The sequence below is a fragment of the Hydra vulgaris genome, chromosome 13 (assembly GCF_038396675.1).
Source record: "Hydra vulgaris chromosome 13, alternate assembly HydraT2T_AEP".
Lineage (NCBI taxonomy): Eukaryota > Metazoa > Cnidaria > Hydrozoa > Anthoathecata > Hydridae > Hydra > Hydra vulgaris.
In genome coordinates this window covers 40,272,251-40,296,357 of record NC_088932.1, presented here as the reverse complement: position 1 = coordinate 40,296,357, position 24,107 = coordinate 40,272,251, and the positions used below count along the sequence as shown (strand labels likewise).

The following is a 24,107-nucleotide window of genomic DNA, read 5'->3' as shown; positions in this document are numbered from 1 at the left end:
GCATTAGGAAACAACAAAATCAAATGAATTCTTTCCGAAGAGCTATACATGCTGAGCTCTTTAGACAGATGCGAGTAATATCGATCCATAAACATATATATAGATAATTGTGTATTAATAGATTTCAAATATGGTACTAACACATTTGTGAAGCACTCATAAAAGCATTCGGCGGTCATCCAGCTGCTGTCACTTTTACCAAGTCCCCAAACTTGGTCGTGCAGCAGCAGCAATAGTTTTTGGCAATCGAACATTCTTGTACAATGTTTATGATGGTGCAAATTCACCATTTGAATTTACGCAAAATAGAGTTGTAACGTTTTCCTTATTGCTGTTGTTGCATTCTTCATAAACATTTCTTCCTCTAATACCAATTACTTTTCCAGTTTTTGGTGCTAACTCAAAACCAGTTTCGTCTAAATTAAAAACACGAGATGGATTATTAAGGTAATGCGCATCATTGCCTAATAATTCATACACCTCATTAAACCATTTTCTTATCGATGCTTCAGTTATAAGACCTCTAGCTCGACTAATATGCTCTGCTCGTTTTTGCGATAATTCCTAATGACGACGCATAAATTTATAAAACTAGTTTTTACTTGGGATATCATCTTTAAATGGTGTTTTTATACCTCGCCCTTAAACTATTTTTTGTACCGCCTTAATTAATAACTTTTTTGTTATCGTAAAACCCATTATAGCGCACTGCATTAAGCAAGCAACCAATTCATTCTTTATTTCTTCTCCAAGATATGATTTAAAGCCAGAGTTTTGCCGTTTGGGTTGGCTTTTACCAGATAATTTGTCGCGTACTTTCAGGAACAATAAACTTTTTGCTGACACATAAAATTTTTTCACCTTTATTTAAAGCTCTAAGTGCTGCATGCAGTTGTTCTTCTGAATACAAAAGCTTTTCTCGAATAATTTTTTTCTTTTTTGAACCTTGCATCTTTGTAATCGAACTCATTTCACATAATAAATAAAGTATAAAAAACATATTAAATAAATATTTCCAAGGGTTAAATTAACTTTAATTGGTAATTGAATTGAACTGAAATTTGAGTTGAAAAATTTTTAAATTATTTTTATTAAATTATTATTATAGTCATGACTTCATTAAAACTTGACTTTACGAGCTTTAATATTAGCAAATATTTCAACTAATGCACTAATATCACTAATGTTCTTTAACTCGTCAATTTCAATTGATGTCTCAACTAAGTCTGTAAGTCTGCACTGTGACGTATTTGATTTTAAGTAGGTTTTAATTAATTAAAGTTTTGAGAAACTTCTTTCTGCGGAAGCAACAGTGAGTGACAATGTCAATAAATTCGCAATGCTATAACTAAATTTGGAAAAGATTGTTCGTAGTGATTTTCTAAAATAAACTTGATCAGTGCCTTAGGGAGCAATTTTCCTGGAACCATACTGGATATTGCTTTGATTTCATCAAATAATTGATTTGAAATCACATCTGAATGTCCATCTTCAGTTAAGGCAACCTCTAAATCCTTGCTATGTTTCTTAAGTGCTTCAGTATTTTGGGTGACTTCTGGAATTTTATTTCTGGAATATAAGAATCCAAAAACCTCAGAAAGTTCTTTCAGTTGATTAAATTGACTTGTTAAAGATGATAGCACTTGATCTACCAGTACATTGAAAATTTCCACCACATACTGTGTTTCTGGATTTAAAACTGGTTTATCTGCAGATTCATAGGAAAAAAGAGTTTTTTTCTTTCGGGGACAAACTGTGTTTTCAGCTTTAAACTGAGGACTTACTTCTAATTTTTCTGCAATTTTCATAGCAAAAGTTTGGTATCCTTAATTCCTTTATCACAAAAGTCATTAAAATACTTGAGTAGTTGGTCAATTTTAGTTTGTGCTGTTGATAGATCATAGTCTGGAGACTACATTTTTTTGCTGACCAAATTTACTTGAAATAATATGTCATACCTATACACTCAAGCTTACCATTAATGTAAATTTGGACATTTGCTTGGCAAGATTATTTGCCTGAAATTTGGTAGATGTATCATACTCTGAACTGTTAACAATTTTAACTAGAGCATCATAAACTTTGGAATATTCATATTTTAATGTCTTTAAGCTTTCCACTCGAGACTCCGATTGAGTATCAGACAGTGGCTTCAAAGTCAAAGTTTGCACTGATTACATTAAAATAGCCCATCTGATATTAGAAACTGAGAAAAAGTTATAAACTTCTTATACCAAATCAAAAAATGACACTGCTTTTGAAGAAGATTTTGCAGCATCACATACCATCAAATTCAAACTGTGGGCACTACATGGCACAAAAAACGCTCTAGGGTCAATGTCTCTTATTCTTTTTTGCACTTTAGAATGAATCCCTTTCATGTTGCTTCATTATCATATGATTGACCTTGACAATTTAATATATCTAGACCTGCTTCTGTCAAATGTTTCAGGAAAGTTTCTGTTAAAACTTCACCAGTTGTCCTATATACATCAACAAATCCAATAAAATGCTCTTTAACTGCAAATAACTTGCAGTTGTAAAATCTAAGAATTAGGGTTAATTGTTCTTGATGAGTTACGTCTGTAGTGCAATCCATAATTATTGAATAATATTTTGCAATCTGACAATTTAAAATTATAGATTTCTTTATCTCTGAACCCAAAAGTTGAATAATTTGGTTTTGAATGTTTTTGCCAAAAAAGTGATCACTTACTTCGTGTGATTTAATTTTTCTTAGATGCTCTTGAAGTATTGGATCAAATTCTGAAATCATTTCAATCAAGCCCAAAAAATTTCCATTGCCTTTAGAAAATAATTTATCAGTGTGTCCTTGGAATGCTAAATTGTGAGAGACAAGAAATTTTATAACTGAAATTATTCTCTTCAAAATGTTTTGCCAATACTCCACTTCTAATTTGATTTTTTTTAAGTTGCATTCATTGACAGTCTCATTTTTCTTCATTCTTGCAGCCAAATCCATTCACTTTATAAAGCATTCCTTGTGGTTTACGGACCTCTTATGGTCCTTGAGATCTGATGTTATATGTTTTCAATCAGAATATCCAATTTCAGTTAATTTTTTGCTCATTTTTCCGAAAGAAAATATTTTGCAAGGAAAACAAAATATGCTGTTTGAATGCTTGGAATAAACTAACCATTTTCTTTCATAGGTTTCCCCATTTGGAAAATGCCCTTTATAAAATATCACAGAGAATTTTTGTCCATGGTCATCTTTTGGAAAATCCTTCTCCTTCAGTTTTCTAGGACCTTGTTGAACCAGAATTTCTCTAAATGAATTTATTAAGATTTTGGGCCAAAGAGCAGGATCCTCAATTCTGAAATGCAACAATTAAGGAAATTAGAATTGGATCTTTCATAAGAGAAGAAAGATTTATACAGTAGAGTCTCGATTATCCAACTAATACGGGACTAAGGGGTGTCGGATAAGAGAAAAAATTGTCGGATAACAAGGATATGGAGAATGAAAAAAAAAATTATATGTATTAGTAGGTTACAGTTCTTGATGTAATTGTGCGTATTTATATTATTTAAGTAACGCAAAACAAGGCAAAAATATGCAAAATGTTAATAGAAACTATGAAAAGGAAAGGTAAATTAACAAATTGAAAAAAAAAGAAAAAGGGAAAAAAAAATTATTTTCGGATAACTGAGTGACGGATAACAGGGACTTTACTGTTTTCATACAAAAATAATTTCCTACTTACTGTGATGTTGATGGAAACGTATTATTTTCTTCAACAAGATTATTTTCTGGAACACATAGTTGACCATCTTTGGGTTGAGGGCCATAAATCCCATTATCATCTTCTTCAAGCTGTATTGGACCTGGATCATCCTCTCCATGATGATGAGGTATGGTATCTGGATCATCTTCAAGCGCAGGAAGATTGTCAAGATCATCTTGAGGTTAAGGATCTTCAAGATGAGGGGTATCATCAGGATGAGGACGATGTGCAACTTTAAAAATAGCGATCTCTTGAGTATTTGCATCACTCAGTGGCTTAAGATGACGCAAAATTGTATTCTTCTGAGTGGCGAGGTATTTTTCTTCCTCGAGTTTTCTTATTATGACCAGATTCAAACTTTCTCCCAGTCATAATTACTGCCTGATGAGTTTTGATGTAGCAAGCAATTTCCTTCTGCGCCTACAAGGATCGAGAAAAAAAACAGAACTGGCTGAATGAAAGCAAAAGTCAAAGTACTTTGGAAAAACGAGTATATCCATAGTTATAGTATATTAATTCCGGTTGGTATGCTTTTCTCATTCAAATTGTTCAAATGTTCAAAGTTCGCAAATCCAAAGAAAAAGATTTGACATGTAAAAATATTATAATTTTTATTAAAAAATATATATCTAAATTTTAAAATTATGAGGCCATAAAAATTATGAGGCCCCGGCAAATTCCGGAATGCTCCCCCCTCCCCCCAAAAGGCAGCCTCTGACTAAAATGGTTTTTTAAAGAGAAAATTTCACTAAATAAAACACGTCCGAAAAAATATTTTTATAAACGGTAAGTGCTATTATAATTTTCGTAATCACCTACCGTGTAAAAGATTAAACAATGGTATACAAATATTACTAATATTTTTTTATAAAATTTAAAATATTCAATGTTTTTACAACTATTTTAAACTTTTATCAAAAAAATTATGTTAGTTTTAAGCCGTAAAAAAACCAGACAAACTTTTTTTTACTGCTAAAGATTTTTTTAAGAAAGCAATAAAAAATCATTTGCGGGTAAAAAAACATCTCAAATCTTTAAAAATATATCTTTTTAAAAATTGTTTATTAGTGAAATAAGTTAGTTTTGTATAAAACAATACTAGAAAGATAAATGAAAAAAAAAAAATTTACTAATTTTTTCAAAAACCACGGTAGGTGCTTCTTCACGGTAGGGGGTGCCATGACCCTACAATAAGTTTTATATATGAAAAACGAAGATTAATATTTTTTATGGTTTTTGTTGAAAATACAGCATAACTTGATGAAAGAAAATGCTGTTATATAAATAAAATCATATGGTGTAATTAATGAAGAACTAAATCATAACTCAAGCATCAAAATGTTGTTTATAAAATCTCATATTATATATAATAAATTTGTGTTGTTAGAGCAGCACATAATGACATATATATTATATACTTTATTTCAGCTACTTTTAAAAATAGCATATTGTTTTGTAAATATACCAAACGCTTCGGTTATTTATAATATTTTGCCATTATTTACGAACTATTTTTTTGCATAAGTTAAATACCAATAAATATAAAGTTGATAATAATAAATAAATAATAAAAATATAAATATAAATATAACAATATAAATATAAAAGTTCTTCATTAATATTATTATATTTTCTTTTTTATACTCGATAAGAGCTGGATACAATGCCGTTATGTTAAGAGTTTTATTTACAATAGTTTAAATAAACGATCATTCTTCCGCTCCTTGAGATGTGTTGTTGTATTTTTTTTTATTTTATTGCTTTTTTATATTATGAATTTTTTATTTTTTGTAGATTTTGTTATTTTGTATTTCCCTCTCTGTTTGCTCAACTATTATTTAGTATCTGATGGCCAGTTACAACCAAATCATCTCTGACCGATTTTATTATGAGAGTGAATTTCTTTATGAGTTTCCCCCTCGGTACAATCTCCAATTAGGTCGTAAAAGGCTGGAGTACAGCCTCTACTTATAATAGAACAAACAATTTCAGCTGTATGCTTTTCTCTTCTATCTTTTAGTGAGTCCAGTTTTAATTTTGTAAAAAGAGCGGGTGAATGAGCATCTTGATTTGCTCCGCAAATAATTCGTGAAGCAATTTTTTGATCTATGCCTAGTTTCTTTAACTGTGATGGTCATGCAGATACAAGAATTGCACTAGAATACTCAAGCTGAGATCTTACGAATGATATATAATGCAATTTTAGAAGGTCCCGAGTTAGGTACCGACTAGCTCTCGAAAGAATTCCCAAGATACATGACATTTTTTTAAAAAACGTTATCTATATATGAGGACCAAAGGTTAGATGCTGGTCATGGGTTATTCCTAAAAACGTAACTGTGTTGACTGGATTGATTTTACAACCGTTTTCTACCATCTATAAATTATTCGGCAGTTTCTTTCTAGGGTTCTTAAATATTATAAACTGTGTCTTTTACGAATTTATCGTGAGGCCATAAGACGTACAGAGGTCTTTGGTTTTATAAAATATATGTTCCAATTTTGTTGTTAGTGCATACGAGTCCACATCTTCCTCGGAGTGGGTAATATTGTCAGAAAACTGTTGTATGAGAATTAGGGCTAGTTAGAAGATCACTAATATAAATATTAAAAAGTTTAGGACTAAGTTCACTTCCCTAAGGAAGTCCACATGACACTGGCTTCCACTGGGTTACTTGGTTGGTTTGAGTGACTCTCTGCTCCCTATCGGATAAATAACACAATATTGTGCTCAAGCTACAGCCTATGTTGAATAGTTCGTTAATAAGAAGTTAGTGTGGAACGGAGTCATATGCCTTAGACAGGTCAATCATAATAGCACCTGCAAATTTACCCTGATCAATGCTACGCATCCAAACGTCCACAATATTTATAAGAGCGTACTCAGAACTCGATTTCTCTCTAAATCTATTTTGTTCTGGAGGAATTGTCTTATTCAAATCACAAAAAGTAGACAGTTGTCTAGCTATTATCTTTTTAAACATCCTTCCTAATGCGGGAAGTATTGAAATAGCTCTATAATTCTCTGGTTTTGATTTCGGTTATTTTATTTTTCCAGACTGCTAATATATTTGATTTTTTCCACATAATTGGAAAATAGTTATCTTTAATGCTTTTGTTAATAATTGCTGTTACGTTTGGCGAAAAAGCTGCAGTTTATTTAGAAAAAAAATGCTGGTAGATCATTGTAACCAGTAGCAGTTTTTCCCTTCAGATGTTGGTATACTATTTTGCAATCAATTTTTTTAAGACTGAATGAATCTTTTAAGTTGTAACCTAGAATTTTTTTTTTTTTAATACTGTTATTTAGGTGCCCCAAGAAGTCCTAACGGTCTTGTCACAGAGCACCGCGGAAGTGCATTTAACCAGGAAGTTCACGCCTCCTTCCTTACCGTGACGCGAAAACATGTCTAAGGCTCGTTTCGATTAAGTTTAACTAAGATATTTCAGGAGCTCTCTCAGAATCCACTAAATAGAAGTTTAGGATATTTAAATCTATTTTTTTGTTTCATTTTTTTGGGAAGAAAAACTTACTTCTCTTATGAATGCCTTGAATGAAAATAAAAATCTTAAGATTGCTACTAACAACCAATCGGAGTTGTTTAAAATTATTAGTTTATTTTTACGAGTTTGTTCATTGCCTTAAGTTGTAGGTTTGAACAAATTTTTTTTTTATTGACTCCTGAACTTTTTGAATGACTCAATTAAAAAGATATCTCTCGTTGAAGCTATTGTTATAAGCGATTAAAACAAATTCTAATTAGAGTACACGTCATCATAGTTTTGACAGTAATTATCTCGTAACAACTACGAACTCATTTTTTGACAGTTTTATTTTTAATTTCGTTAAGTAGGGTTACAAATAGTCCGTATTGATTTAAAATAAAAATCTTAAAAAGCAATGATAACATATTGTTTTTGTTAATGAAATTTGCTTTCTTTAAAGTTTGAAATAATATAAACTTTATTTTAGGGATTTTTAATCTATATCACATATGCATCTTATATTATAAAGATTTACATAAAGGTATTTGATTAGTTTTGTCGAAAAATGGGCTGTGTTCTCGGTGTTTGTGCAGCACAGGTAATAATTTTTTAATAATAAGAAATTTTTCAGTTTTTTTTTTTTTAAATAACCGTTTTCAAGTTTGCATATTAATTTTAGGTTGCATGTTGTTGCTGTTCAACTGCATGTTCATTGTGTTGTTCATGTTGCCCAAACAGTGTGACATCAGTAATGACACGTTTAATGTATTTGTTTCTTATTGTCCTTGGAGTACTAACTTCATCGGTCTTTTTAATTCCACAAGTACAAAAGTCGTTATCAAAAAGTGTCAACGTATGTATTTTTTAAGTATTGTGTTAATGCATTGTACTTGGGTTTATTTTTATGACGAATTTTTTATTCTATTGTTGAAAACATGTGTTATGGCTATATATTCATTACTAGCAACAACAGAAAAAAAGTATTGTAGTATTAAAAATGTATGTAGTAAAAAGTAGCTGTAGTAATTCATAACCATTTTTCTGTGTTTTCTTTTGTTTCTATATTAAATGTGTTTAAGTTTTTGAAAAATTTCTTTGAATCAAAATTGTTATTTTAATATATAACAATTTTGATTCAAACAAATTTTTTTATAAATATTTTCGTATGAATCAAAAATATTTAAAATATTTTTGATTCATACAAAATATACTGAATATTTTTATATGAATAATAATAACTATTATTGTTATAAATATACAAATAATCATTATAAATATTTATAAATATTATTTTTATAACATGCATTTTTACACCCTTCTCCATTTTTCAAGAAAAATCTTTAATTTATTTTAGGCCAGTTAACTGTTGGATTACCACTTGTTGATCCACTCACTATAAGTTATTTTAGAAAAATCATCTTTGCACAAAAAATAAAAAAGCAAAATAAACAGAATGAAGAAAGCAAACGGAAGTATAATTAACAACTACACAACAAAATTTTAAAACTTTGCAACTACAAAAATATTAACATTTATGAGACAGAAATTCACAAAATATCACAAAACAACATAAAAAAATCACTTTATGAAACTCAAAAAGTTAACAACAGTACACAGTAGGCCGAGCAGCAAATGATTCAAAAATCAATGTTGCAATTAAATGAATTTACATTAGTTGTTAAAGACGCCAAAACAAATTTTCAGTTTATTAAAAAAATTATTTTGAAAGCATGATAAATTTAGAAAATATGTTTGTTTGAAAGACACAAAATTTTTGCAAATAAGAAAGTTGAACAAAAAGCAACACATAAAATTTGTTTTAGGCTATATATGAATAAATTTCACAATAGAAACAGAGCTTATGCTATAGCTGTATAAAAAAATATGCTTAGACTGCAGGTTCTAAAAATATTAAGATTTTCTTCATAAATTATGGCAAATTTTTTTTACATCTAATAAAGTAGGTAACAACTAAAATTTATTAAAATTTTTGTATTTTTTAACTAATATTTTATCAGATAAAGTAATTATTACTTTAAATCTTAAAATATATTAAGTTCACACTAGTAAATTATTTTAAACTGATATAAAAAAGAGCTATAAGATAATTTTAACTTAATTGTGCTAACTTTGCACTTTTGAACAAAAAAAAGTGAAAGAACAAAAGTCTTACGTTGAGTTCTTACTTTTTACAATAGAAAAATATATACTAAAAAATGTTACTAAAAAAAATTAACAAATACTTTTTTTTATTTTTAAACATAAAGGTGTAATCAGTAAAAATAGTGTCTCTAGAAATTTTAAAAGGATTTAAGTCCTTTTTTGATAACACTTTTTATTCTTGTGATAATGCTGAACTTGTTGCTATTGTTATTGTTGTTGTTGTTGTTCGTTTTGTTTGCAGAGTTATGCAGATAATTCAAACAGCATAAAATTAGTATCCTAGTTTGCTTTGGTGCTTTTTGCTGTCTGCGTTTTTCAATGTCTCAAGTTTTTCAAGTTTATAGAGACACTTCCCTTTGAATCTTGGTATGTTTACATTTTTTTGTTTTTCTGTTGTGTCAACGTGTTTGATTAAAAAAATGTACTACAAAGCTGCAATAATAAGCTTTGTAATACATCTTTTAATTTATTTATTGATTGATTTGTAATACATCTTTCAATTGGTTGATTGCAATTGTTTTTATTACTAGCTTGCTAATCATTATAACAGAATGGTTTTATTGTGAATTAGATGGAAGGAGTTGCCTGAGAAGGCAAGAGATAAAGTTCTCAACATGTCAAACACTTTTGATAAAAGCTGGCATGCTGGTTTTTCCATAGGTTCACTTCATATGGTGTATCTAAGAAAGTTTTTTTAAATTATTGAATGATTTCTTTCTGATTGCCTTCTGGAGTACCTCAAAATTCCATCCTATTTCCTGTGGTTTACCTTATCTATATTAATGATTTTCCTGATAATTTAACCTCTAAAGTGGCTGTATTTGCTGATGACTACATAACTACCCACTCTAGTGTTCATAAAATGTCATCAATTTTTGGTTGCTTTGAACAGACAGCTGATCTTGATTGTAATCTTTCTTCTGTGACAGCTTGGGGCATGCATTGACTGGTGAATTTTAACTTAAACAAAGATATTTACTGCATTTACACAATTTATTGCAAAGTTAGATTTAGCTAAGATTGCTTTTCCTTATTGCGCTCGTTATATTTTTACTTCTGATTACATTCTTTTACCTTTATAAATCTCTTATTCAACCTTGTTAAAAATACTGTTTTTATATTTGGACTGGTTATTCTTATGAGACACTCTCTCTTTTAGAAAAAGTGCAAAATTGCATTGTAAATGTTTTTTGACCTGCTCTAGCTGCTAGGCTTGAGCCTCTGTTTCATCGTCAAAAGGTTGCAGTGCTGGACTTATCCAAAAGCCAACTAGGCCATGGCCTAGGGCCCTACAGAAGCTTATTAAATTTAGCTTCTGAAAATGTTATTCAAGATTCTATGCATCCAGAAATTTCTGAATCATTTGTTGATCACTGTGAGCATCCACAGAAATGAGCTTTAACAGGAACTCTTTCCAAGGACGATATTTCATATTGAATTTCACAAGTACCTAAATATATTGAGTTTAAGCAGACAAGTCACATTATTTTAAGTTACTGTAAATTTTTTGAATAAACTTTGAGTAAACTTCTCAGATTGCAGATCTATCTTACAATAATGCATATAATATCCATAAAGTATAATAAAGTTCAAACTAAAGTTTTAAAAAAAAACAGACTTGCAAAATATTTTCCTTGTGCTGAGTTTTTTTAAAACTTGGTTGGATCTTTAGGAGCTGATGTTTGTCTGGAAGCCATAAATATTTCTGGTGTTGTTCAGCAAAGTTTTAATTTTTTATTGTCAATAAATGTAACAAAAAGTTCTAAAAAACATGAATATATGGTCAAACCACTTTGGAAAACTAGATAAAGTGCGAAATCAGATTCAGTTAATGTTATAAAGGCTGTTACAAAAGTATTTTCAATTACAGATATTATTGAAGATTATAGTATCAATAATATCACAGATATTATTGAAGATCAAGATCCCTAGTGGGTTTCTCAAATCCTGCAGATGTGAATGGTAAATGAAATACATCTAAGATGCTGAATATTTTAGTTTGGATGCTATTTTGGCCGCCATTTTGGATTTTGAGGACTATTTTGTTTTTCATGAAATTAAAAATGTAAGAAATCAGTTCCTTGAACTCCCAAAGGTTATACTAGATATAACAATCATGTTTTTAAGTGATCTACAAGCTCAGATATTACAAATTATATTTTGGACGCCATTTTGGATTTTAGATTAGGCTCCAGTCTATTTTTGGTTGATTTTTCTAATATGAATCAGGAGTGCATACAGAACATTTCCAGCAATTTCAAGTTTGCTCTTATTTTTTCTGGGTCAAAACCTCATTTGACAAGGCTAATAATTCAAATTGTTAAACATTTTATTGAAAATAGAATTATTGAAAGAAAAGACATTGATTTAATTTATCTCATTAAGTACTTGTCAAATCCGAATGTTTTGAGAAAAGATGGCCGAATTGGGAACAAGATTAAAATAAGATTATTAACCTTGCGATTAATCTCATTTTGCAATTATTTTAGCCATCTGATGATATTGATGATAGCTCTGATAATGACAAAGAAACACTGGTGGTATAATTGTTAGTTTGAGACTTAACTTAACTAAATTAAATTTAGCTCAACAAGTCAAACTTTTAATTGGACATTGATAAGACATTGAAATGAAACTTGACATTAGTAAATTTAATCAAATCTTGTTAAAAATTCTTCAAACAGTTTCTCCTACATCAGTAGAAGCTGAGAGAGCTTTTTCTGGCCTTGGACTATTAGCAATTAAAATAAGTTTTTTATATGGCCTTTTAATCGAACCTTTTTTAATCAAACTATGAAAAGTTTTCATTTATAGTATGTGGTTTTTTTTGTTCTAATTAATGATATAAAACAAATAAATATTTTTATGCATACTTAGTATTACTTTTGTATACTTTAACATGGAAAAGTGAAGCTCAAATTATTTTGAGCTTTTTTCCAAAGTAGTTCAAACCTGTCTAGGTATAAACTTAAAAAAAAAAAATGTTTCAACTGGAAGCCTAAATCCAAAATATTTTGCTAATTGTATTTTTTTATATTTTCCAAACTAATTGAACTTTAGCATGAACATGATTTCATGCTGCTAATAAATATTGTCAAATAAGTTTGAAAATGATAAAAGTTTAAGTGCGTGTTAAGAAGTTTGTAAAATTTCATTGCAAAATCTGTTTACATATGTTTTTAGATTTTCAAATCTTGTTTTTGTTTTTTAATAGTGGAATTGTTGCAATAACACTTTTTTAGATTCCATTTTATGACAACAGTGTTTGTGGTATAATTCAATTAGGAAAGGACTGTCAAAAAGCTGTTGGCTATCAATCTGTATATAGAGTATGGTTTGCTTTTGTTATGTTTTTTCTGCTCATGGCTTTTCTTACATTAGGCATTAGATCTTCAAAGGATTGTAGAGCTTATTTGCACAATGGGTAAGTGATTTGTTTAATTTACTATTATGTTACAAGTTATCATTAAATAATGTATATAATAAATATCAATCATTTAGATTAATCATCAAGACATGAATCTATTAGATCTTCTAGGTTAATCATCAAGACATGATGATTGATCTAAATGATTAATTATCATGTCTTGACGATTAATCAAGACATGAATCTTTTCAATCTAATTAATCTACACCTTTTTGAAATGTAGTTTAGATTGAGTTTAAATCAAAATGTAGTTTAGATTGTGTAAGTTGTTTTTAAGAAATTTAAGAATTAATCAAGGTTATGTAAATTGTAATTATAATTTTAAAATTGAATTACAACGTGAATTTTAAATGGTTTACAATGTGAGGTAAGGCTAATGTTATGCAATTATGACATAGAGATGTTTTTAATTACTTTTTACTTTTTTTTTAATTATTTTTATTTACTTTTTGTAATTTTATTGTTTTTAAATTTTGAAAACTAATTTTTTAAAACTACTATTAACTAAATTATCGCAAAACCATTAATTACAACAAAACAGTTTATTATAAGCCGTTTATGAAGTTTTTGCAGAATGGTGTTTTTTTTTTGCACCACACCAAATTTCTTGTGAAAAAATTCAAATTTGATTTTAATAAAATTAGTAGTATATAGATATTAAAAAAATATCAAGTCACTTCTATGGCTAAAATTTTGTATATTATCCCCCTAAAGTTAATATTTTAAATTCATTTTCATTAATTCAACTGATAAAATTTGTTCCTAAAAGACAACTGAACTGCAGGGTGGTCCAGCAATAGTTTTGAAATCTCCTACAATTCTATAGAAGTTAAGGAGGGTTTTAAATATTTTCTCACTTGAAAAAAAAAAAAGCAGTTTGTGAATTTTAAATACATGAATAACTTTGACAAAAATTTAGACAAAATTTAATTACAAGTCTAAATTATATAGACACTTAAATTTGCTCATCGTTTAACAGAAGTCTTGTAAGTTTTTCTTTAAAAGAAAATATAAGTAAAAGAAAATAAGATCTTAGCATTTCTACAAATGCAACACTTGTCTTAACACTTATCAAAAACTATTTTTAAGTTCACTAAAAACATTAAGTTGGGAAATAAATCTTGATTTAGAGCAGCACTTTTTTTTATTTTTTATTTTTTTTAATACATTTTGCACACTTAAAGTGTAAAAATGCTAACTCCTCAAGATTAATACAGCTGGTGACCATCAATTAATATTTATATATAAATATATGTATATATTTATACATATATTTATATATAAATATGTAAATATAATTTATATACATATATATTTACATTATATGTAAATATAATTTATATACATATATAATTTATATATATATATATATATATATATATATATATATATATATATATATATATATATATATATATATATATATATATATAAAGTAGTGCTTATAAAGTAGTGCTTTTTTATCATTTATATATTTATTTAAAAGAAATAAATCTTTTTTCAAATTTCAAAAATTTAATTGTTTTTTTTGCTTGGCATACCTTTTTCCATTATATTGTTTATTATCAATTTTGTAGTTATATATATATATATATATATATATATATATATATATATATATATATATATATATATATATATATATATATATATATATATATATATATATATATATAAAATCAAGTAATTTGATAGGTTTTGGTTCTTCAAAATTCTTATAATTATTGGAGTAATGATTGCAGCATTCTTTCTTCCAGCAACTCCATTCACAAAAAGTAATTTACAAACTTTTTTACAAGTAACTTATATCTTTTTGAAATTCTGTAAATTGCTCAAAATTGTAATTTAATATTGAAATTTTTAAATATTAAATGACAAGTTTCTCAAAACCATCTGAACTATCTTGTATGTGTGATGTATTTGATATATGTATATAAAATATGTGCTGTATTTAATTTGCTTTATATGAAACATGTAAAGTAATTGTTTAAATAATTTTTTTAGTTTGGCTTTACATTGGTACAGTAGGTGGTGTAATTTTCATTATGGTACAAGTTTTATTTTTGATTGAATTTGCTCATCGTTTAACAGAAGCCTTGTAAGTTTTTTTAAAAAAAACATTAGTAAAAGAAAAAAATATTGTTGCATGTCAAAAGTATTTCTACAAATGCAACACTCGTCTCAACACTTGTCAAAAGCTATTTTTAAGTTCACTAAAAACATAGAGTTGGGAAACAAATCCTGATTTAGAGCAGCACTTTTTTTTTTTACACATGCAATACATAGTTGGGAAATCACCAATAAACATCATAAATATGCTTTTGGAATATATATTTTTAAATCGGTCTATTGATATACAGCTTTTGTTTTGGTTTTTTAGGTTGTTTTTTTTATTTTAAAGTTATAATGTGCTTCCCATTCTTTACGCGTTTTAATTAAAATCCTCAAATTAAACATTTTTTTAGGATTTGCATCTTAGTCTTTTTCCTACATCTGTCTAAACTAATTACTTTTGTCAAAAAAACAAAAACAGAATTTCTAGTCTTGCTTTTCAATGTTTATTTTTATATCAACAGACTAGAAAAATATTTTGATATTTAATTAGTTTCCTCAAATAATTTAATAGTATTTACATAAAGATATTTGATTTTACTCTATATGTATATATATATATATATATATATATATATATATATATATATATATATATATATATATATATATATATATGTGTGTATACATATATATATATATATATATATATATATATATATATATATATACATATATATATATATATATATATATATATATATATATATATATATATATATATATATATATATATATATATATATATGTATATATATATATATATATGTATATTTATATATACATATATTTATATATATGTATATATATATATACATATATTTATATGGGCATTTCCAAAAAATCATTTATTGGAAACTGGTATATGTTTTGTCTATTATTTTCATAATAATAAAACTGACGATCTCCTATTTGCTCTCATTTAATTCTAACCTACATAAATATTTTGTAAATAAAAAAATGGTATACATTAATAATGTTAACAAAGAAGAAATTAAGTTTGAAGCAGAATCACGTACAGAACAGAATAACTGAATTTTTAGTTACTAGATAAATAAACTTTAGTTCCTCAAAAAATATTAGTTCAGCATATTATATCTTTTTTTAAATGATGTTTTAAATATCAGCAAAGCTTTCCAGAAAGTTACAGGATTGCACTATATATCATAGAGTCACAGCAATTGTTAAATGCAGTTCATGAATGATCATGCATGGAAGTTGCAAATTTGTTAATTTCATGTAGATATTTTTAAGAAAACAAAATTTATTTTTAAGAAAATAAAATCATCAATTATTATTTTTAGCTTAAGTATAGCATTTTGAAAATTGTTGTTTATTTTCAAACTGTAGCGGTATTATTTCGCAAAAAAAAAAAAAAGATCAAAATGTATATATTTAGTTTATTCAGGTTGTCTAAAATATGATAAAAATATTTTTGTTGTAAATGTTTTTTAAAAATAAAAGAAAGTCCCAGCTTAAAATTGCTAAAACAAAGAAAAATAAAAATCACGCACGGAAATGGAAATCCCCATATATATATATATATATATATATATATATATATATATATATATATTCCTTTTAAATATAAAAATTATTTTTAGTCATAATAGTTACAAAAATGCACGATTTATTTTGATTTAAATATTTTATTAATAAGATATTTTGTTTATTGTTAATTCAATAATGTAAAGTTTTAATGACGTTGGTTTAATTTATGAAAATAAATTATGATCGCGAATACGTTATCGGTAACTGATAAATAAGAAAAAAAAAAACTCTTTATTGTTTAAAAACATTATTAAAAAAAGTTCACAAATTAAATAAGAAAAAATTTATTAACAGTTAATAACAATAAACCAACTGTAATAACAGTAACAATAATAAAATAAAATAACAATAAATAAAATAACAATAAATCAACTGTAAAATCATAAGAAAATAAACAAACATTATTTTACGTTTCATGAAAAAAATATTTTTTTCAAAATAAATTTAGTTCATATTTGAAAAAAATAATAAAAATGATTTTTTTAAATAAGAACTTTTTATATATATATTATTTTACAAATAAGATTTTATTTTTATCTTTTGAGACGCAGCGAAATCTCGTAACAAGGCCCTATATATATATATATATATATATATATATATATATATATATATATATATATATATATATATATATATATATATATATATATATATATATATATATATATATATATATATATATATATATATATATATATATATATATATATATATATATATTAGAATGTCCCAGAAAAAATAAATTTTTGAATTAATAATTTTGCACTATGTCAATCCTCCTTATTTGGTCCCAGTAGACCACCATCAAAATATTTGGGCTCAAAGTCATTGTTAAGCTGAAGAAGGTATTTTAGAAAATAGTTTTATATATATTTCAAAGAGTTTGCAGAGTTTTTTTTTGCATTTTACGATTAAAACTCCACAAATATATTTAGACATACAAGAAATGAGTTTTCAATAAACTATCAGTTATTAGGATGTTGAGAGTAGCATAAATAGTAGTATGTATTGTATACTGCTACTTAATTCTAATTTGAGTAAAATAAATTTAATTTCTTAATGACAATTTTTACATATATGTAAAATATATATAAAAACATTGTCTATTTTGTGATCAATTCTGTTGTATTTTATAATATAGAAAATAATATTGAATATGGCTAGTGCAGAGCATGTCAGAAAAGCTAGTGGAAGAAGAATTCTTTATCTGTTGGGGTACCCAACAGATAAAGAATTTTTCAGATATTTTCTCCAAATAGACTTCCAACCGGTGGGGAAGTTTGTCACATAATTTACTGGATTAACCGGAGTCCGCAGAATTTACTGGATTAACCGGAGCAACTGCAATCAAAACATTGTCATCCAAAATTGGATGTCCTCTGGGGAGTACAGGCAAGCTTAAATGCAGTGGTGGTGTGTGTATGTGAAATATCAAATGTGTGCATCATAAGGGAGCTGATTAACATTTGGAACTAGACAGGCTTTGATGAAAATTTTATCATCTGTGAATGGTCGATTAAGTAAGTGAAAAATCTATTGTCATAAAAGTTAAGTATTCTGTGAAACATATTTATCTGTGCAATATATTTACATATACGTTTTTATGCTATATTTTAAAATGTTGACATTTTTTAAATGTTGTAACTTTTTAATTTAGGAATAGAATCATTGCTCTGTATACCCAGTATATTAAAGTTTTAAAGATGAGAACCCTAGAGATGAGCAAAGAAACCATGAGCCGACACACTCAAGAGTTCTTAGACAAAGCCAATGTTTTGTTTCCTATACACAAGAAAGACATTTTCAAGTTAATTAGCCAGGATCCTAGAAGGAGTAAAGAGGCTGTAAAGGAGGATTCTATTTTTTTAAAGAGATGTTTAAAAGGGAACATGGTCAAGATGTCCAATAAAAATGACAAAACATTTTTTAAAAATTTTTTATAATTCACCTCCCCAAGGCCGAGAAGGCCACTACAGATGAGGAGGCTACTTGTGGTTATAACCCTCTTTCAACTCTAACTCCGAAACATGAACCTTGACGAACAAGGCTGCTGTGCGGAGAAACAAGTTGAGCGCAGTACTACCAGAGATGTGGTGGGAATCGAACTTGGAACCTCTCTCTAATGAAGCGAGCGCTTTACCACTACCGCATTTGCTCAAATAGTTGCTGAATGTGAAGAAAGGGTGAAAAACCTGCTTAGGAAGATGGTAGAAAAAAAGCAACAGGAGAGACTAAGAGCAATATATTGACATCTTGAATGATATTGACATCTTGAATGAAGCACTTATAGTAAGAGAGCAGAACCTGGATAAGATAAGGGGTTTAAAACTTGTTCTTCACTTTGACAGAAAGTTGGTCAAGCCGTACAGGATGGAGGTCAATATTTCAGAAACAGTAGAAAAGTTGGCAAAAAGCTTTTTCTCTTCAGAGACTGACTTACTTGACTTTCTTCTGGGAATACTTGAAGTATCCTCCTACAAAGGGAAAGATAAAGCACTGGGTATCCAAAGTCTAGTGGAATATTATGACTTCACAGACCAGATCATAGCTTGTTGTGCTGACACAACTCACTCAAACATTGGAAAACAATAGTGCAATAAGAAATATTACAGGTTACTCTCTATCTTGTCCAATTCTTTGGTTAATGTGCAGGTATGATGATTTGCTATATAAATTACAGCCATTTTTTTTCTTTTCATTTTTTCTGAGAGTAATGACAAAAAATGATAATAATAATAAATTTAGGCACCATATAATTGAATGACATGTTCATCAATGTTATGAATAACAGAGAGAAAGAAATCCTTATACAAAAGTCATCAAGATTTTTGGTCTAAGATTGAAAAAGGTGTGAATACATTGACCAACATTGAGAAATTTAATTGGAACAGACCTGAGTTTGTTTTTGGAACCCTCTTTTACAATCTTGCAAATGAAACAATGCAGTTCTGCACGACACCTCTTAAAACAAATATTTTTGATAGAGGTGAATACAATTATTTATGTCAACTGGTAGCTTTTTACCTCAGAGCAGATTTATTGAGCTTCAGGTTTCTACAACCAGGTACACATCAAGAAGCAAGATTTATGGCTGATTCATTGTATCTATTAGCAATGCAAATGACCAAGAATTACGACAAGCGACTCATTATCAATGAGATTGAGATGATACAGGATGCAACAAATTATATAGTGATCTTTCACTGTTTATTCTTTCTGAAGAGCCCAATGGTAGCTCAGGCTCTATCCAATGATCTTAGAGCATTCAATATCTTAGAGCGTTCATGATAGATCCACTTTACACCAAGAAGCACGGAAAGATTGGAAAAGCTCCATATCTTAGTATTCTCAGACAAACTTGTCATTTTACACCACAGTGTGTTATCTTTGCTTTAGCTGACCATCACTTAAAGGAGAAAGAAAGGATGGGCATACTTGTAGAATTGTTAAAATATGATGTTCTAGAGATGAAGAGCTTTGACAAAGAACAACCAGAACCTTTTACACAGGTCTATCTCTTCCCAAAGCTATCAGACTTTGTTACTCAGGAGTCTTATCTCTTTTTCTCCATCTTGGTATAACAAAAGATGACATTCTCTCATGGAAAGAAGAAGGAATATCAAATTTGGAGTAAAACAATAATAAATCTTTCTAGACATTTTTGTCCAGTGTACATCAATTAGCAGTTGTTAATGACAGGGCTGAAAGACACATCAAATTAGTGCAGGATTTCATTAAAAGGACACATTTCAAAGACTGGCATCTAAGACACAATAATGGGGGGTTTTAGACAACCGGTGGAAGGTGTCTTAATGTGCCACTAAAAAAGACTTGAAGAATATTTAGATAAAAGAAGCACTTTATGGCTACAATTTTGTTTTTCAAATATATTCTTTTCAAAAAAAGTTTATTATTTCTTGCTTCACCTAATTTTTTTTTTGTATTCCGTAGTATTTCATTTAAAAAACATTTAAAAACAATGCAATCATAATAAAGAATAAGATAATTATGAAACCTTTTCAAAGTTACAGTAATTATAGCAGTCAGAATATATGAATTGGATGATTAACTTTAAGTTAATTTTATTACTTTATAAAAATATTAAATACTACCATAATTTCAATCAATAAATGGGGGAAAAACTCATTAAAATTTATATGCAAGTTTTTTCTGAAACCATTTCTTCAGCTAAACAGTGACTTTAAGCCCAGATTTTTTTATGGTGGTCTACTGGGACCAAATAGGAGGATTGACATATTACAATATTAAATTCAAAATTTTTTTTCTGGGACACCCTAAAATGTATATATATATATATATATATATATATATATATATATATATATATATATATATATATATATATATATATATATATATATGTATATATATATATATATGTATATATATATATATATATATGTATATATATATATATATATATATATATATATATATATATATATATATATATATATGTATATATATATATATGTATATATATATATATATATATATATATATATATATATATATATATATATATATATATATATATATATATATGTATGTATGTATATGTATATTATTATTTCTTTATTTGTTACAGGTTGAATAAAGTAGATGACATTAAATGTTGTGGCTTTGGTTAGAACTTAACTTTTTTTTTTAAATTGTTGTTAAAACCCTCTTTTAAACTTATTACTCTGAAAAATGAACCTTAACAAACAAGGCAGCTGTGTGCAGAAACAAGTTTATTTCAGCTCTGCACCACTACCCGATGTTGATTGATACTGCACCACCCTGCAATGTGTATGTGGGGGGGGGGGGTTAAGTTTTATACTTTTTAGTTAAGGTTCATAACAAAATGTTGTTTTCTAAATTTTATCTGGTTTATCTACAGATTTAAAAAAAAAAAAATTTTGCAAGACATTGCAGAAGGTTTTTTTACTATAATCAAAGTAATCAATAGTCATTTTTCTTTTAAAGGTTTTTTTTTTGTTTTTTTTAAATTGTATTAAATTTTATTGCATAAAGAATAAATATTTAAAATTCTTTTTTCACTTTAATAAGAAATGAAAAAAGACCATATTTACAAGATTTTTTAATAATAGTATTTTTTTCAATGTTTTTAATAAAATGATTATTATTTTTCAAATTTTTATAGTTTTGCTCATTTGAGAACCAACACAACTCGTTTAATATTCGAGGGTTTGGTAGCAACCTCTAAAAATATTTTATTCAAAAAGTTTTTAAATTCAGTGTTATTTCATTATATAGAGCAAACCTTAGGGGTGCCAACAGGTATTTTTTTAAATGTTATTTTTTGGAATATTCTACCTTACACTCTTTACAAAAGTATTAGAATGTAATGAAGACCAGGGCTAATTGGCAACAGGGGTAAGTTGATGAATTACATTTATTTTCAGAGCATTTTTACAGAAAGTGACAGAGATTACATGGAACCTTCCTAATTGACCATCTCATCTATGACTTTAGTATTGTAAAGGTTCACACATGTGCATTGGAGATATTAAGGACAAAAATTTTTTTGGAACATTGCTGCCCTTTTACTTAAAGGAGATAACAGGAAAAGAAAAAATTATTGTTATGTTTTCTGTCTCAATCGATTTACTATTTCCAGACCGTTTTTTTTAATTAGTGTTTTTCCTATAACTATAGGCTTTTTATTAAAAAAAAAAAGATTTTTTGGGTAAGTTGGTAAAATTTTCATGGGGCGAGTTAGCTCATAGTATATACTTTAGGAAAAAAAAGTATGTTTAAAAATTTTTTTAAATTTGTAAAAAAAAATTTTTTTATGACTTTTTATTATTACCAAATAAATATTCTTTAAAGGAACAACGCGACAACTTGGACAAACAAGTCAAAACTGATTTTTTGTTTTGACTTGTTTGTCCAAGTTGTTCGATTTAAAAAAAGAAAGAAAAATATAGTTGAATAAGTAAAACACTATTTTTACTAAGATTTGAAGGGTGCAAGGGGAAAACCGGTGATAGCACAAATTTTTTCATTTAAGAAAACGACAAAAGGAAGTTTGAAGAATCTATGCTTAGTTTCATAATTTCTTTTTAGGTTTTAAATTTAGTATTATCTGTTAATTTTTTTTAATGATTTATTTAATTGTAATCATGCAGCAACATACTTGCTATATAGTAGGGTGAATAACTCGAAAAATGTGACATCTCTGGTTTTCCCCTTGCACCCTTCATTTGTAATTGTATACAAAAAAATATTCTTTATATTAACATACACATAATACAAAATTTTTGATTTCTTTTTCAAATGCTAATAAAAAAGAAGTGGAAAAGAGATTGATAGAAAACTTAAAATACTGTAAATTGTATGACACAATTCTATAAGAGGTTATTTATATCTTTTCAGATTATCGTGATAATCTGAAAAGATGTAGTATATAGTACAAGTGTTGCTATTCATCAATATCAACAATTTTGCAATAGTATATATAATAAGTAAATAACTTAGTTTTGTTTGGGTTAAAATTCACTAATTAAACTGCTATCCCCAAGCTGTCACATAAGGGAAATCAGTATTAAGTTCAACTGCTTGTTTGATTAAAAGTGATGACTTTTTATTAAGACTAGATTATATAGTTGTGTCATCAGCAAGTATGGAAATAAAGGAGAGTGTTATCCATTGAAGATAACTTTATTACTACGATTAGAAAAGAATGTTTCAATATTTTCAAAAAACTTCCCAATATACTCCTTATTGAGCAAACTTATAGGGAGAAACAGTATGCTAGATTTCATCAAAAGTCTTTAATATATCAAGAGCAATAACCTTTGCCTTGCTGCTTTATTTTAATGCACAATAAAACCCTTCTAGTATACTGGTTAACAAGTCAAAGTGAACTGCGATAATAAAAGTCAGTGTTAATTGTCAAAGAGTAATTTTTATGATTCAAGCAGTGGTGTACCCTCTGGTTTTTTCCCAGTCGACAAAAACAGTTTTTATTTCTCATTTGAGTTGTCCACTATGATAATTAGTAGTCCAGTGTAAAAGTTTTTTTTTTTGTATTTTTTCTTGGGTGAAATTACTGAAAAAAAATTTAAATGTCTGACTACTAAAATATGTCTAATAAGAAATGGTTTATTCAAAAATGAATTAATTTTTTTTTTTTTTTATTAAATTAATTAAAGATCTGATGTCATTTTTGTCATAGTCAATAGGCCGGTTGAATAAAAAAAAGCAATTGCTTTTACTCAGTAATCAACTTTCCGTGAATAAAAACTTCAACAATTATGCTCAAACTTTATTTCACGTAAAGCTGAACAACTCAGCATTTTTGGAGTAAATTGCTTAGCTTTACGCAAGTAAAAATTTAAATTAGTTTGCTAAAATTTTTATTTACGTAAACCTGAACAATATTTCTGTAAAAATGCTGAATAAAAGCAATTGTTTTTTTTTTATTCATCTGGCCTAATATCTGTATTGTTTTGTTTCTTTTTGTCAATCTTAACAAAAGCTTTATTACGTGAAGCAAAAAAGTTGAAAGCCAAAACTGCAAAGAAATGTTTTATATATAGAAAAATATTGTATTATTCTTTTTCAATCTTCAATCGAATTTAATTTAG

The 24,107-nt window shown here is 27.4% G+C and overlaps 3 protein-coding genes across 3 annotated transcripts in view; 1 reads left to right on the top strand and 2 right to left on the bottom strand.

The window, feature by feature from the left end:
- Positions 1-1,325: 1,325 nt before the first annotated feature.
- On the bottom strand, positions 1,326-1,808 carry LOC136089887 (uncharacterized). The gene has a single exon (XM_065815981.1). It carries the CDS (start codon positions 1,806-1,808, stop codon positions 1,326-1,328), a length of 483 nt encoding a protein of 160 aa, XP_065672053.1.
- A 1,244-nt stretch (positions 1,809-3,052) lies between these two features.
- LOC136089886 (uncharacterized) lies at positions 3,053-6,733 on the bottom strand. Its single transcript, XM_065815980.1, has 3 exons — positions 6,583-6,733; positions 3,729-3,924; positions 3,053-3,338 (listed from the first exon to the last, which is right to left on the bottom strand). Exons 1-3 carry the CDS (start codon positions 6,731-6,733, stop codon positions 3,053-3,055), a joined length of 633 nt encoding a protein of 210 aa, XP_065672052.1.
- A 942-nt stretch (positions 6,734-7,675) lies between these two features.
- LOC100205352 (probable serine incorporator) overlaps positions 7,676-24,107 on the top strand; it is a 36,802-nt gene continuing 20,370 nt past the window's right edge. The window contains exons 1-6 of the mRNA XM_065814905.1: positions 7,676-7,833; positions 7,915-8,088; positions 12,641-12,822; positions 14,521-14,600; positions 14,830-14,923; positions 21,101-21,138. Coding sequence (XP_065670977.1) covers positions 7,801-7,833; positions 7,915-8,088; positions 12,641-12,822; positions 14,521-14,600; positions 14,830-14,923; positions 21,101-21,138 — 601 coding nt within the window. The 5' untranslated portion in view covers positions 7,676-7,800. The remainder of the gene's footprint in view (positions 7,834-7,914; positions 8,089-12,640; positions 12,823-14,520; positions 14,601-14,829; positions 14,924-21,100; positions 21,139-24,107) is intronic.

Excerpts from the sequence above, each read along its gene's own strand:
- LOC136089887 (XM_065815981.1), bottom strand. The coding sequence starts at position 1,808 with ATGAAAATTGCAGAAAAATTAGAAGTAAGTCCTCAGTTTAAAGCTGAA.
- LOC136089886 (XM_065815980.1), bottom strand. The coding sequence starts at position 6,733 with ATGTTTAAAAAGATAATAGCTAGACAACTGTCTACTTTTTGTGATTTG. Across the intron at positions 3,925-6,582 it reads GATGCGTAGCATTGATCAGG|ATGATCTTGACAATCTTCCT; the intron begins GTAAATTTGCAG and ends CTTAACCTCAAG. Across the intron at positions 3,339-3,728 it reads ACGTTTCCATCAACATCACA|AATTGAGGATCCTGCTCTTT; the intron begins GTAAGTAGGAAA and ends GTTGCATTTCAG.